At 37.0% G+C, this 14,649-nt stretch overlaps 2 protein-coding genes across 4 annotated transcripts in view; both read right to left on the bottom strand.

Annotated features, from left to right (window-relative positions):
* Positions 1-731, bottom strand: part of LOC148910811 (uncharacterized) — a 53,055-nt gene extending 52,324 nt beyond the window's left edge. For both annotated transcript variants that reach the window (XM_089030342.1, XM_089030344.1), the window contains exon 1: positions 12-731. The gene's annotated coding sequence lies outside the window, so the exon portion shown is untranslated. The remainder of the gene's footprint in view (positions 1-11) is intronic.
* A 47-nt stretch (positions 732-778) lies between these two features.
* On the bottom strand, positions 779-14,407 carry LOC116306510 (uncharacterized). 2 transcript variants are annotated; one of them, XM_031716590.2, is made up of 17 exons: positions 14,135-14,407; positions 13,554-13,622; positions 12,025-12,258; positions 11,450-11,611; positions 10,595-10,724; positions 9,733-9,992; positions 8,589-8,781; positions 8,147-8,418; positions 7,730-7,848; positions 7,325-7,347; positions 6,970-7,119; positions 4,834-6,505; positions 4,325-4,742; positions 3,910-3,979; positions 3,009-3,248; positions 2,312-2,386; positions 779-1,760 (listed from the first exon to the last, which is right to left on the bottom strand). In XM_031716590.2, the coding sequence occupies exons 2-17, from the start codon at positions 13,572-13,574 to the stop codon at positions 1,567-1,569; spliced, it is 4,233 nt and encodes a 1,410-aa protein (XP_031572450.2). In that variant the 5' UTR covers positions 13,575-13,622; positions 14,135-14,407; the 3' UTR covers positions 779-1,566. The 2 variants fall into 2 exon arrangements, with proteins under 2 accessions (XP_031572450.2, XP_088886461.1); XM_089030335.1 differs by lacking the exons at positions 10,595-10,724; positions 12,025-12,258; positions 13,554-13,622; positions 14,135-14,407 and having other exon boundaries at positions 11,450-11,541.
* Positions 14,408-14,649: the final 242 nt, after the last annotated feature.

The raw sequence follows: 14,649 nt of genomic DNA, 5'->3' as shown, positions 1-14,649 counted from the left end.
TACTGACTAACCTCGACGCTGTGCAAAAGAAGACCCCTTAAAGAAGATGACACGAACTGTAAACCATGGTTAAGAACTTGGAATTGGATGATATCAAATGATTTTGAGGAAGTATTATTTCTCGCATTCAAGTGACGCGAAGGAGAGTGACGCGACGAAGCGCATCGAATTAAACATAAAATATTTAAATCAGTAAGACTGCTGAAAATATCTTATAATACACAGGGAACCCGAGACAAATAATTGCGCGGTGGGGGGAGGGGGTGGGGGTAAATTATTATCCATTTATTGTTTAGGTGTAATATTTAGTCTGATAAACACACCAAGCGAAAAATAAAGTAAAAATCAAATGAATGCTTCTTTATTATGGAAACTTCATTTTCAATTTGCGAAGTGCACGGTTCTGTTGTTTCTAATGTACAAGTGCTAGCGGATTGTAAAACACTAGTGGGAATTGACCAAATAAGGTTACTTCTTTTTCAGGGGGGGAGGGGGTAATACAATTCCAAATTCAATTTATATATTGTTTATTGTTAGAGTGTACGCACTAAACCCGTGAAACAAATACTAACTTTTAGTACTAAATGGTGATAAATAAACAATAGAAAACAAAGGATTCTTTATGAAAAAGTACTAATTAGTACTAATTAATGTTCACTGATTTAGTGCGTGCACTCTATCATGATTATATACCGTATTTACTCGTTTAAGCGCCCACCACCCCCCCCCCCCCCCCCCCCCCGCCCGAATAAGCGCCGCTTTTATCCATACAAAAACCTTTGTTATTTTATTATTTTAAAACGGTCGTATTCACTTTGTATTAAATCTATTGGTTACACATTATGTATATGGGTCCAGAAACATTCTTTTCTCTTTACTGTCTTCTTACGTCATGATACACCAGGACGGTTACTTGTTTAATAGGTAAACATGTAAATACGGTAATAAAAGATTAAACTGTGCTAGAAACGTCCTTTGTGAGTATATTGTTTTAGGTGAGCCAGAAGGGATTACTTGTTTAATAGGTAAACATGTAAATACGGTAATAAAAGATTAAACTGTGCTAGAAACGTCCTTTGTGAGTATATTGTTTTAGGTGAGCCAGTAGGGATTTATTAGATATTGTAACCACTCCGCTGGATTAGACGTAGCTAACTCAAGGCTACGAATCATCATCTACAGATTGTTTTTTTTAAATGAATTTTTTGGTTTGCTGGCGTAGTTTTCTCAACTAGTTTTTTATTTCACTCTCACTTGTTTGTGAAAACCTAGTTTCTTTGTTTTCCTATGCTTTTTTTTCTCTTTGTTTTTACGTATTTATATCTATTAACTGGATGGATATCACTTCGAACGGGGTGTCGTGTGATATCGGTCCTGCACGTGACACATTTGAACCAATGACAGCGCTCGAAAATATATTTATCGTTGGGTTTTGCTGATAATCAAAAGTTGCTGGAGATTTGGCAGGAACCTTTTACAACAAAATGCACTTGTTCCAAATCTGTGATTTTCGATAGTCCTAGTTTGGTCTAGTGAAACTAATATAAACGAAAGGACGACGCAAGGCTACAAGAACTCGTCAGCAAGTGCATTGACATCACACTTGCAGAGTACATCATACAAATCTCCAATTGTAAGTCTTCTTTTGCGACAAACTTCTTCTAATATACTCTCTGCGGCGTTCTTCTTGTCTTCATGAAACCCAAAATGGCAGCGACGAATGCCGAGGTGATCGGCCATTTTCTTCCACAAGTCATTGCCTTGGAAAAATAACATTTAACACGTGACATATTATTATAACATTCTGTAAAGAACAAACTAAATATGAATATAAATGCACAAAATGTAGGACTGTATCACTTAGTAAGACTCGAATGGCTTTCCTTCACGTCACGAAGAGTCGAAATTAAGTGATAATAGAAGAAATGGTCAAACTTCTTTGTAGAAGAATCCCTTTCACAGTTACCTGCGCCATCTTGAAAGGTAGCCGTGAGCTTGAAATGATATGATAAAGACATTTTCCTAACACCTGGAACAATTATTCACATGTCTTCATATTACAATCTCACCGACCGTCTCGCCTCGATGCTAAGGCACGGCTACCTTTCAACAAGATGGAGCAGGGAACAGTGAAGGAGCGACTATTGCATAATAGTATAATATTCTTCTAAGCATCTCAGTAAGACTGCGTAATTTTAATTATCACAAACTTTTGGTTGTCTGAAGGCTTGCCAAAATAATGTGCGACTCATGCATGAAAATACAGTTCCATCAGATGCTTAGCTTATGTTTATTTGAAATAGTTTCTTACCGCACAAAGATCGAGTAAGGTCTTCTAGTTTGCCGATCATGTCTCCCACTAGTACATTTTCATTTGTAAGTGTCCCTGTGTTTAAACATTAGAACCAATCTTGGAATTAGATTTTAGATTTCTCCGTGAAATACCCATAAAATATATCCTTTAACTTAATACCAGCTACAGTGTACGTAAAACATTCCCAAAATACACTGAAATACCAACCTCGGAATGGCTAATTTGTATAGGAAATGACATGTTGTCTGAAATTGAAAAACATTACGCCACAGGCAGATGGGTTTATTCTTGCTGCGCATGGTAACGACTAAGAACATACTTAAAGACCCATTGTCACTTACCGTGATGCATCACAGTTTGTTTACATTTTGAATCGTGTTACCACTGAAAAAACAATTCTAACCTTTTGAATAAACTCTTAAAAGAATGTAAAAGAATGATTATTGTGCCTTAGTGCTATGTCGGAAAAGGATTTAATATGAAGTTATTATTCAATATATGAATCTTTGAATTTCATGGACCACGAAATTCATCTGTGACCGCGGTGCATCACGGTAAGTGTCAATGGGTCTTCAATTGTATATAAGGTAACTCAAATGAAAATCCTCATTTTCAAGGGAGTAAAATGAAAAGAAAAAAAAGATATGTATGAAGAATCTTTCGAGAATTAAATCCTAGAAGCCTTTTCTCTTACCTGTCATGCCACTGGGCAATATCTTTCTAAGTTCCTTAATTATGTCTACTCTTCTCTCTTTTTTGAGGTAGATACACATCGTTCGACAGCTCTTTACAGTTTCTTCAGGAGGATCTTGGAATGACGATTTGTCAAGCTTTAGGAGGGCAGCCAATTGCTTGGCAAAGCTCTCGGCATCGATATTTCGCATGAGTGACGATTTCGTACCACAAACAGTGACTAATTCCTGGTTTGTGTTACCTTGCAAAATATACAAGCAAACAAAAACGTAAAAAGACAAAGAGAAACATGGAAGATCTATCAAAGGGGGTCTAAGTATATGTAATAGAATTAAGAAATAATTGGACGAGGAAAATTCCGAGGACTGACAAAATTGGATAAGGCCGTAGGCCGAGTCCAATTTGTGAGTCAGAGGAATTTTTCGAGTCTAATTATTTCTTGATTGGGGAGCATGAAATCTCATTACCTATTAATTATATAGCTGCCTAATTAATCCCATATCAACAAGACCTGTCCAATTAAAAAAATTATTGGACAGTTTCCTATATGGGATTAATGAGAAGCTGTATAATTATATATCACGCAAAAGCTTCAGTGAAAAATCTCAAAAACAGTGGATATCCCTAGCATTGCATTACAGTTAACAATTGGTCTAAAGTCATTGTAACAGAAATCAGGAAAAAGTAAAAAGTTACCTCAAATTGTAGCGTAAATGTGAGACGCATGAGTCTATACTTGTTATTGCAGTTGAAGTATTCGATCCTTAGCTATGGACATTAATTATTGACTAACACTGGAAGACGCATGAAATGCGTGCCTACTTTTATCCATTCTCTGATAGTCATACGAAATCCTTTTATTTTGTTTCACAGAAACCTGCATAGACTGAACCATGACTTACCTCCGGGCATCGAAATGTTGTCTGATAGATTCAAAGCTTCCATAAGACTGAAAAGTACTGGGTCATTTGGCTATGAAATTCAAAAAAATATTTACAATCATATATTATTTGCCTTATTTATCAGTAATTTAATTATAAAATAATGAATTGCAGAATTAATATTAACAATAAGCAGAAGTTATTATACTGCTAGTTGTGTATTACTGGTGATGGTGGTGGTGAAGGTGGTGGTGATGGTGATTGCGATGGTGATGGTGATGGTGATGGTGATGGTGATGGTGATGGTGATGGTGATGGTGAAGGTGATGGTGATGGTGGTGGTGGTGATGGTGGTGGTGGTGGTGGTGGTGATGGTGATGGTGGTGGTGAAGGTGGTGGTGTTGGTGATGGCGATGGTGATGGTGTTATAACTTACATCTTCTGTTGTTTTGGGAAACCAATGACGATAAGATTCCTCCTTAATAGATGTTTTGCTATTTGTTGGGTCATTGTAACAACGAGGTAGCTCTTTTTCAGGGATGAAATGTGTGCACGTGTCACGCATGCAGGCGTTGACTTTGTGGCAGCTACAAGGTCTTGATGACTGGCAGCAAATTGGACAACATATACCAAACTCAAAGCCCATAGTCATCATCCAAGGACAGTGTGTTCTCATATCATTCAAGGTGTTGTTAATGAAATCTTTAATCAACTGGCAGAAGTCCATAATCAGGTCTGAATCGTGATCAAGATCATTGCCGGTAGAAAAAGGTGTGACACCAACAGTAATGGTTCTCATGTCAGATGTGACGAGCAAGTCCAAGGAGCCATTTTCCCCGCCAACATCATAAAATCTAAAAATATATGAAAAAAACAACAAAAATCAAGGTGGAATATTTAATATATTGCTGCAGCAAAACGAGGTAAGTTTAGGTACATGCATACCTGCAAAAATTGTGGAAGAATTTTGGGAGTGGTGATCCTGGCCGTTTCTTGTTGCAAAACTCAGCGATCGCTACCAACATCCTCGGAAAGATACCAAGAGGAAGGTGTGCTTTCGTAAATTTAATTACTAGTGGAATCGTTAACTGTTGGTCAGCTAGTAACTCGTTACAACTTTCTGCAGCGCTGTTTACCAGCATAGCTGGAACAAGAAATACTTCAGATCCATCCAAACATTTCCATTTGCACAACAAAGAAAACTTTTCCATGACTGTAAGTAAAACATCAATCGTGTTGTGCTCGTCTGCCACATCACTCCAAAGGTGTTCTACGAGTGTTCGCTCTAAAATCCCTTTATTTTCGAGCTTTCTCCAACAGGCTTCAAAACCCGGTTGCCATTTTAAGAAAGGCTGGACTGTGATAACTTTGACAAACATGTCAAGCAACCACTGTGTATCGGTGATGATCATGTTCGTATCTTCAAAATAGATGATGACTTTTAAGTCGTGCAGATAGTTTAAAAGAGTGTCAAGCTCATCCGACTCCAGATCAACTTGGCATTTATTGGCAATATTCTTGGCATCTTCAAGAGTTATGTATCTTTTATGCTCCAATTTTGAAAGCTCCTTTTCAAACTTTAGCCAACGGATTGGAATGTCTTCCCCTATTTGTGGAAGGTTTTCAGCTGTTACTCGAATATCATCCCTTAGTTTTTTGACAAATTTGTTTTCTGTTTTTTCACTGCTTCCCGATACGGTATTGTCAACAGGATATATAGCATGTACCAAATGCTCTCCCGATGGATTTTCCTCTCTTTTCAAGTGGGCAAGGATCGTTTGAGAAACCTCTTCTGAATTTTGCATTTCAAAAGGTTCATCTGCATGCGTACAGACCAAAAATACTGGCGGAAATTTCCTCGGAAGATTAAATCCTGGAATCGGTGGTTCTTTTTGAGGCTTATAGTCTTTTGTAGTTGCATTTGATGCCACAAAAGATAACCAAAACTCCAAATGATCCATGTTGGTCATTGGACAATTATCATCGATTTTACGCGGTTGCAAAGAACCACGTTTTACCACAGGTTGTGCTAGATCGTGAACATCATTTTTCAAACTGTGCACCAATATATAGATTCCCTTTGGAGAAAGGAACACTGGATGAATAGCCTGATAGACGGGTTGCCCAGCGAAATCCATTGTCATCAAATGAATGCACTCATCATCATCCATAGCCTTTAAGTTCTGTAACATGTAGGTTGCCTTTTCTACGACTTCTTGAGGCATTTGGTTTTCAGAGGCATTTTCAGGCGTTTCTTGTTCTTCTTGACTCGTTATTTCAATAGCTTCAAATTGAAGAGGGCTCTCTCTATTTTGTTCTTTTGTATCCTCACCTAAATCGCCGGACGGCCTTCCCTCGACGGTAAGAATATCTACGTTTTGATGTAAATTTTCTTCATTAGTTGGTAAGCTCAGATTCTCATCATCTTCCTCTTGGGTCGATGATTCTTCGTCACTTGTTGATGCTGTCAAGTTCTCGGCTATAACTTTGGCAGCGCAATCAGTGAACGCGTTTTCTGTTGTTTCGTCTTCTTTCCAAACTTCTTCTTCTGCCTTGGAAATAGAGCGATGTAGTTTGACACCTTCGGTACTATCTTCGTTAGGATCGAACTCCTCACCTTCAGAAAATCAAATAAAACCAACAAATGAGCAAATGAGAATAATTTTGATTACAATATGAAAATATGCCTAATTTGATTTTTGATTTTTTTTTTTTTTTCAATTTAGCATGAGGTTGAGACAAGATTGTAATGAAAAATATAGTTTTTTGTGGTTTTTATCTGTATGTACTTTTAAAGTGGACCAGGACCAGGACCAGGACCAGGACCAGGACCAGGACCAGGACCAGGACCAGGACCAGGACCAGGACCAGGACCAGGACCAGGACCAGGACCAAGACCAGGACCAGGACCAGGACCAGGACCAGGACCAGGACCAGGACCAGGAATCTATGATAATATATGGTAATCTTTGACAACTATACAGTTCATTTACTACCTGAATTGTTTTAAATAATGTAGGACTAGTGTAGGACTAATGTAAGCATCACTTTGTGAAAGGCGTAAGTAAAGGACTGACTTACGCTTGAGAGATCTTAAAAGACTCGTTTTCCCTGCACGCGACTGACCAACCAGCATTACTGGAACAAGGAGGTTTTTGGTTTTGCCACTGTCCAGTGCCATTTGATAAGCTCTCTGCGCTCTTGGACCCCGTGCAAGAATCTCAGGTGGTGCTGCAGTAGACAGATGGAAGATGAAAAGACACTGGTCATGTATTACTTTCATCTTACCTTAACTTTTTGATTTTTGATTTTAACAACTAGTAAAGTAATTATTTTAACGGGAAATTCTCCACCCCCGATGAAAAACGCAAAAACAATAACCTAAAACAAACAATTAAATATCAGCAATAAAAGTGGTAATTACTAAAACACTTACTTGTATTTTCAACCATTAGGGCCCTAAGATAAAACAACCCAATAATATTACGATATGATCAAAATAAAATATTACGTTTATGTGCTTTGAGGGATGCGGATAACGGATGCGGTTAACAGATGCGGATAACGGATGCGTTTATTCCATATATAAAATACCTTTCCATACGTACCCAAGAATACATGTTCAACATAATGTATATACTAGGATATAGTTCTAAGCGGCATGAAGGCTGTTCTCCCATCAGTACGAGCGAGCACACTATAAAAACATCCCTCACCCCATTATTCCACTAAACCCATAAATAAGGAATTTTCATTTGCAATAAGGGATCGACGAAGGTACCCAACAACTCAGCAAACACTCTGTCTATGAAAATGAAATGTCATTGGTTGGGAGTCATACCTTGAGAGACTTCTGGCACAAGCCATAAATCGTGGAATCTTGTCGACGATCTCCTGTGGATCCCACGAATTGCTTTTGAATTGGTTTTCCCATTCATGATAAAAGAGGTGGATATCAACCTACAACAAAAATGGGCAAACAAAAAACTCAAAACATTAAGTCAGGCACTGTGTAATTCTTGAAAAGTCCATTCATCAAAGAAGCCACTGTTCAAAACTGAATTGGGCGTTGACGAGGACAAAGAGAACGACAACAGGAATGAGGAGTAGGAGAAGAAATATCTGAGGTAGAAGAGAAACTGAAGAAGAGGAAGATGAAAGAGAAGAGATTTTAAATAGTACCATTCAAACTTTATGAAAAGAAAAAACAAAACAAAACAAAAACAAAAAAACAACAACAACAAACAGATAAACTTACCACGTTTGGTGTGTCTTTGTAATCGCCTTTTTTAATGTCGCGAGGACTCTCATAGCAGATTATTACGTCAAACTGCTCATCATCGTCTGATGTTACGGTATATATTTTTCGTTCAGACATGCGTGAGTAGTGCAGATCAAAGTCTTCTGGTACGTCATTTTGAGGGAGGTCCACTTTACCATCTGGGTTAATAATCACGTTTTCATAGACGTAATTGTATAAAATGTCAACCTCCTCGCGCAGTTCCTCATCTTCTGGGCATGAAGTAAGATCTATTAGAATACACATACACAAAAAAACGATTCATCAGTCTAACAGACAGTCGCAGGATCAGTCAGTCGGTCAGTCAATTGAATAAAGGCAGATTTCGGTGCGGCGCGTGCTTCTTTAGTCGATTTACTTCGGAGGGCTTTTGGGTAGGCCCTAATTGATTTTGACTTACTTGCTTCAGTAGTTAAACGAAAATCCGGTCCCAATGGCTCGATAATGTCCACCACAGCTCGTTTCGCAGTAGACTCGCAGATATAAAAATAAGGAAAGGAATCCGAGCACTTCAGAACATTTTTAACTTCCACAGGACTCGGGGCATTTTCAAAGGACAACTGAGAATCATGTTGTTTAACATCAACGAAAACCTAAGAAAAAAGATATATAATATAAGTTTTATTGTATAATGTCATATCAATTAAAAGGATTGCTAGCTTTAGTAATGACTGGTAGAAAAAACTGTAAAGCGGGCTAGCGCTTTTCACCATCACATGATGGCAGCCATGACAGGAGGCACATTAATAGAGTCTTTCTCCCCCGGGAAACTGAATTCCTTCTCATGTAAATCAGATTTGACCAGATTCAATCGTTCCTGCCTCCCGTCATGGCTGCCATCACGTGATATACGGTGGAATATAAAGGGAATTAAACCATATATACCCCATGCCATTCTCTACTCTTTCACTTCACTCCTTACATCGAGGACAACTTCGAACTACATATAGGTCAGTTTATCGAAATCGTAATATACTGCTGTTTTTCTTCATGCTATACTCATCAGTTTACTTAGGGCTACCCGGCTCCCGCGCCCCATTATGAGCACCCTTTGATGCTATTTTTAAAACCATTCATTTGAATGTTTGTTTTTCTGCACGCGCATGCTGCGCGCACTTTACACTGATTGCTCATGTTACTTTGTATTTTTCACAAAAAAAAAAAAAAGATAAATAAATAAAATAAAATAAAAACGATGGCAAATTTGATCCTAAAAATAGCATCAAACGGTGCCAACGATGATTACAAGCATAAATAGCAGAGATTCCTTCTCTTAGTTCATTTTCTCTTGAGGGTAAGGCTGAGCAACTTTTAATTTTTTAACTCTCATCTTCTTTTATTGAGCCTTCAAATTTTTCACAACAACCGACGATCCTAAACAAAAGGTCCCTCGTTTTTTCTCTAAAAATCTCACAGAATTCATGTAAATGAAGGTTAATAAAACAGATCACTGAAGCATGTTTAAGAAAATGGGTAAAGGGCGCTTGCTAGCTTTAAAGATTATATGACAATTCATATGTATTTGGAATTTCTTTTACGTATACCTTAATTCGTATTTCTCTACAGGACGGAGTAAGATATGTAAACTCATAACGATGAAAGGCTAAGTAAGGACTCGTTTTGGATTGTGAGGACAGCCATCTCTCTAGTTGACTGAAAGATGTCTCCTCGTCTTGGTTTTGTATGTAACCGAAGAACTTTTGCTGCCATTTTGTAACTTCTGAAGTAACTTCTTGCGAACAGAACCTTCTGGGCATCAAATGGTTCTTCAATTCTTCAGGGTTATACACCTTGACTTCTTCGTCTAAAATAAGTAAATTCGATCAATGAGACCTGGAATAGGCCATTTTTGATAGCTTTTCTTAGGTCGATTACACCTATCCGGTTTGAGAAAACTGTTTTTTTTTTTTTGTATTTCAGACCAACCACGTTATATTCCCTTGAGCATCAGCCTTTTGCAACAACAGGTCACGTGACCTGTCACAATGAATACCAGAAATGGAAAGTACACCTTGATATTAGTAAAAAGGCGAAGTTTCAGCTTCTAATACTGAATATAGGAGAAATGACATTGAATATAGAATCGAATATTTCTTAAGGTTTTGTATAGAAAAATGTGCTGGATGGCATAGCTTGCAATGCAGCATATTTCCCCATACAAATCCGTATAAAATATTCGATACGATTTAATATGTTTAAAAATGTTATTTCTCCTGTGTTACATGTTATACGCTGAAACTTTGTCTTCTTACTAATGTCGGGGTGTTCTTTCCATTTTTGGTTCATTTTGACACAACGTCTCTTTTAAAGGAGGGTAGGGTCACGTGACATGTTGTTGCAAAAGGCCTATTGAATTGGAGCAGTGTTATCCCTCCTTCCCCCGATCGTAGGTGTATCATGACCTACCTGGCTGAATGTTTGTTAAGTAAATGTGACCAAAGTGACACCAGATCTTACTGGCACGATTTGTTTCCTTATTTTGTCGTAAAATCTGGGATATTTGATCTGAGAGGAAGCTGTAGTCTGCATTCCCCCCCTAAAAATAACATATTAACATTTAGCTTTGTCAGCAATGGCAGCAGCAACAACAGCGACATCAACAGCAACTGCGCTAGCAGCAACACTAGCAACGAACACTTACAGCACTAGCAACAACCACAAGATCAACAACAGCAGAAGCAACAGCAAAAGCAAAGCCATATAGCAGCAGCAGTAACAAAAACTACAATAACCACAGCAACAGCAAAAGTAACAGAATAGCAGCAACAACAACAACAGCAGCAGCACTTATGACAGCATTACAATCGAAAAGATTATTCATCCTGGATATAAATCAAAGATTATACTTCTTCATTTGTCTCACGATTGTGGCAATTGAGAGGACCGTGACTGCGTACGTCGACTGCTACTGCTAGTCTTCATCAGGCAATGGTATAGACTGGAAGAAGATCTATTTATATACCGTCAGTCTTGGCTCCCCTGAAGATCGCGCCGGGGCTGTTATTGGTCCGGGTGATGGGCTTGACGGAGTGCTTTCGAATGGTCGGTATATATCCAAGCGAAACGTCGCTGTCCTCCCAACTGCCACAAAAGTCGCACAATCTTGTACAATTCGGAATTTATAGATACTCGTGATATTTTGAACTTTCTCAAATTAGACTTGCCTAAAGGTTCCTCCAATTTTGAAGACTTTCAAAACATCACTCTTTCCTATGAATTCCGATTGTACTCGAGGCTGTGTTATTTCCTTTACAAACTCACCATATCGCCAGACGAGTTTTTTAAAACAAGTTCGAATAATCTTTTCTTGGTATTACGATCATCTCTCTTTTCAACCAGTTTTAGTGCAAATTTACCACTTTCGGAGTCAATAACTGGGAATCTTAAAGTCTCTAAGCCACGATTTCTAAGAATACCAGTATTCTGAAATTGGACAAGTTAAAACCATATATATCATTGCTGGCTTTCACTTAGCTGTAAAAAGTTTTTTGAATCTCAATTTCTGCTCCACATGGGGGTCAGACACTGACCACCATGTGCTGTCAGCCAGAAAGATTCTATTGAAAACTAGCGATACAGCTGATGAACATTTCAATCAAGTGAAAGCCAGCAATGATAATTACACTTGTCTGGTCATACAATTATTTTTCAATTACGAAATTACTGACGAATTTCCACTACAGTTTTTCGTGGTATGTTCTCTTATTTACCACGATTTTCGTCATTTAGCCCTCAAAACATTGTGGACTCAAGAGTCGGATCTGGGACCACAAAACACACTGTTTCTCTTGGTCCCAGTCAACATGTATTAATGATTATAATTTAGTATTACTTACAACAGTTTGCTTGATGAATAGTTTTGCTGAATACTGGTTTTCTCTTGTTCCTCGTATAATGAAGTATGTTTGGTCGTCCTCATGTCTTTTAGTTTTTATGTAGGTATTCGTTTGTTCCATAATCCTGTTTTTCGTTTGGCCGTTTTTACCAATTGCATATCCAACCATTTCCTCTGGAACAGTAAACCATATTTCTTCATCAAGATCTTCATCACCCTCTGAATTGCTGCGTTCCTTGAAAATAAACACAGTAATAATAATAATAAATAAATAAAATAAAATAAACAGTCAATTTCATGTAATTTCAAATATTTGTATCACAAGAAATGTCACGTGATACTTGTTACATTCGCTATAAAGGCGGTGGCTACTAATAGGTCCTTTGCAGCTAAGCAATCACGTGCTGATTAATTGACTGAGAGCAAATGAATGAACATTTTGATTCCCATGGGTTAAATATACTGGAGAGCAAATAAACTTTCTACAACCTGTTTCGAGAGATCGTAATAAAACTACATTTCGTAACACACTAGATACACATCTTTTCATTCAGTTCTTTACAAGTAGCTAAAAAGAATCACCAATTTTTAAAATATAAAAACAAAAGTTTTGCATTCCAGTACAGACACGTGACCGTTAACTGCAAAGGGCCTATTGAAAATCACTTATTTTCTAAAATGACTATGTGAATTGTTTTAACCTATCAAAGAGTTTTTAAATTCTGGATATTAATTAGTTGTTATAAGAAGTCATGGGATAGAATACTTAATTCACAACGCAGAAACAGTATATATTAATAAAACAATAATAATATCCGATGAGATGTATAACTGCAAAAAAAATGACTATGTATATATCCTGATGCAATATAGTTAACAAAACAAAAAAAAAAACAAAAAACAAAACAAACAAACAAAAAAACAAAAAACAAAAAAAAAGATATGCTCTACTTGTACCCAAAAAGCATCTAATATATATAATACTGGTGAATCAAATATTAATAAATCATATTGATTTATATATATACACTTATTTTAATAAAGTTAGTCACTAAAAAGCCTAGAAAGCTGAGATCATACTGAGGATCATGGGAATGTTTTAATATCAAAGTAAAGCTTTTGATACGATTTGCAGCTTTAGGATGCTCAGAAGAGGTGAGACTGTAACTGATAAAAGATCTAAAATCCCTCAATAGTTATTAAAGCAGTTGAAACATGTAAAATGTATCTATCCATAATCCTTGCAGGTCTCAGCTTTGTAGCTTTTCAGGTGACTTACTTTGTTGAAATAAGTGTATTAATGCTTTTTTTATCTAATTTATATATCTTCCATTTCTTCTTTATTGGATAAAAATGGTTTGAAAAATATTGTTATTAGATCTATGCATCAATGGACACAGATTTGTTAAGTGCTTTTATTAAGATTTATTACATTCATTTATTTATTGGCATTAGTACTATTATATATCCAAACACAAAGCGCTTTTGACGCTCTATAATATCTAAAGCATGAAATACTGGTTGGGTTACCTGTGGGGGTCGATGCATCATAATGAGGGAAATTTCCCTTATTAGTCGATGTGTGTTTATGCTTCGATTCTTGAATAAAATCAAAAATAACCACTCTTATTTACATCTTAACAACATATTACTTTTGATCCACATACATTAAGATTAAAGGAAGAGACAATGTTTCCAGTGGAGATCATAATATAGCAAATTTCAATATAACGCGAACTCGTCAGTTGCGATTTAACAGTTGCAATTTCTTTTTTTTTTTTTTTTTTTACTGCCGCCAATCAAAAATATAATAGTCGCAGACTGATTTCTTTTAATGAACGGCAGCGGGGAAAAAATTAAAACATGTACAAATTTCAATGTACAGCTTACGACTCGGCCGAGTTCGCATCATTTTAACTGCTATAAGAATAGGGTTAAGAAATCAACCGGTGAAATCAACAAGCTTCCTTCAGTTGTCAAAGATGATCACAAAGCTTGTTGATTTCGCCAGTGGATTTCTTTACCATATTGGTTAAACCTCTCTAATAGATCTGGAATTGTAACATTGTCTGCATAAAATAAGATGTTTATAATATCTAAGCTGCCCATACCTTAAGGAAGAATCTAGCATCTTAAATCCGTCGCCTGAAGTCAACAGATCGTGAAGAAGGAAGTATTTCTAAGGTGAAAATGCTAACAAATCGACTGCCTTGAAACTTCTAAATTACTGCATCACCCCATTGGATGATTTAGAAGTAAAGTTTCCATATTTGTAGGGAAATCAAAGTTCTTTTGGGTAGCGATTTCACCCAAAAAAAGCAAAAAAGAAACGAAACAGGCAAGCTAAAATGACTGCTCAAGAAACGAAGCCATGAACCGAGTCAATTAGGGGATACCCCTGGAAAAAAAAAAAAAAAACAATGGGAGAGGAGGGTTGGGGAAGACAAAACAAAGGTATCCCATGATGACTTTTGATTAATAGTATTTTTCCACAAAAAGTTCCTTTAAATTACCTTTCAAAGTCAATTAGTTTTTTTTTCTAAACAGGTGCGGGAGAGGAGGGTTTGGGAAGACAAAACACAGGTACCCCATGACGACTTTTTAGAACAAGTAATAAAAAACACAG

Source organism: Actinia tenebrosa, unplaced genomic scaffold (genome assembly GCF_029948245.1).
Source record: "Actinia tenebrosa isolate PJP-AT-01 unplaced genomic scaffold, QUT_ActTen_1.0 PGA_scaffold15__27_contigs__length_11533743, whole genome shotgun sequence".
NCBI classification, from domain to species: Eukaryota; Metazoa; Cnidaria; class Anthozoa; order Actiniaria; family Actiniidae; genus Actinia; species Actinia tenebrosa.
This window is presented reverse-complemented; position numbering and strand designations above follow the sequence as displayed.